This window comes from Fukomys damarensis, unplaced genomic scaffold (assembly GCF_012274545.1).
Source record: "Fukomys damarensis isolate Sample0158 unplaced genomic scaffold, DMR_v1.0_HiC HiC_scaffold_25, whole genome shotgun sequence".
NCBI lineage: Eukaryota > Metazoa > Chordata > Mammalia > Rodentia > Bathyergidae > Fukomys > Fukomys damarensis.
In genome coordinates this window covers 32475312-32476471 of record NW_022900937.1, presented here as the reverse complement: position 1 = coordinate 32476471, position 1160 = coordinate 32475312, and the positions used below count along the sequence as shown (strand labels likewise).

General features: G+C 54.5%; 1 protein-coding gene and 1 long non-coding RNA gene across 2 annotated transcripts in view; one reads left to right on the top strand and one right to left on the bottom strand.

Annotated features, from left to right (window-relative positions):
• Adam17 (ADAM metallopeptidase domain 17) overlaps nt 1–172 on the bottom strand; it is a 40359-nt gene extending 40187 nt beyond the window's left edge. The window contains exon 1 of the mRNA XM_010629068.3: nt 3–172. Within this exon, the coding sequence (XP_010627370.1) occupies nt 3–75 (73 nt within the window). The 5' untranslated portion in view covers nt 76–172. The remainder of the gene's footprint in view (nt 1–2) is intronic.
• Nucleotides 173–185: 13 nt separating this feature from the next.
• Nucleotides 186–1160, top strand: part of LOC104865531 — a 14342-nt gene continuing 13367 nt past the window's right edge. The window contains exon 1 of the long non-coding RNA XR_002025520.1: nt 186–375. This is a non-coding gene — a long non-coding RNA (uncharacterized LOC104865531). The remainder of the gene's footprint in view (nt 376–1160) is intronic.

Here is a 1160-nt window from a genome sequence, read left to right as displayed (position 1 = left end):
ACCCGAGGCGTCCGGGGGTCGCGGCGCCAGCACGAGAGGAACTAAGCTGGCCAGGAAGAGGAGACGCTGCCTCATGTTCCTGGCACGGCCACCGGTCTACTTCTCTCGGCAGCCCTTCGCGCACGGGGTTTCGGAAAACTGCTCACATGGAGGGAAGGAAGGGGAACCGCCCAACCTGTGTCTCGCGGTGCGTCTCGCTGAGGTTGGGCTGCCGCCTGCCTAGCCACACCTAGCGACGTCCTGATTCGACCCAGCCCGACCTCTCCTCTGTCCCCGGGTGACCGCGGAGGGAGGAGGCGGGAGCTCTCGAACCGCCTTCATCTAAATAGCCACATGGATTAGGAGCCCTGTTCACCTTTTCGCAGGAACTGGAAGGTGCGCTCTGCGTCTGGCCGCCGCGTCCGTGGAGGACCAGGACCCTGGCTCGGTGTCGCAGGCCCTGCCCCGTTTGCTCGGGTGCGGTCGGTGCGGGCTGCGAGTCCAGCCTCGGCGCCCTAGGAACGCGGTCCGCACCTCCACGCCTGCCTAGTGTGCTTGGCCTCGGGTGCAGATCAGATGCTCAGCTGGGCAACAGACCTCAGGCTCAAAATTTTCACAAAAAACGATTGGGGGGCTGGAGGCGTGGTGGTGCACACCTATAACCCCAGCCGTGTGGGAGGCTGAGGCAGGAGGATTTCTAGTTGGAGCCCAGACTGGGCAACTCGGCGACTGTAGTTAAGACCCTGATCCTAAAAAGGGGTGCTGGGTGGGTGACGGAGTGAATAGGTGCTCCGTGAATACACATTTGCTCCTTTGTTTCACTGTGGGCAAATGGTCCGCAGCTGACACCGTGCCAGTGAGGACAGGAGCTGGACTCAGCCCACTTAAGATTTCAATCCTCTACTTGGTCTGTTTAGCTTGGACTTGACATTTCTTAAGACATTACTTTGCACAATTTTAGCTCTGTGTAGTTCAGTATTTATGGTACTGAATAAAACATTTTAACAAGGTTGGTTGCAAATTGTTATTTTAGCTCAGCTAAAGTTTATACTAGTAAGACCCAACACATTTTCCACTTAAAAGTGGGACAGCCAGTATTATGAAATGGTTAAATTGTTAGCAATAAAATAATAGTCCTGGTCAAGCTTCAAGCCTTGTTCCAAAAAAAAAAAAAAAAAAAA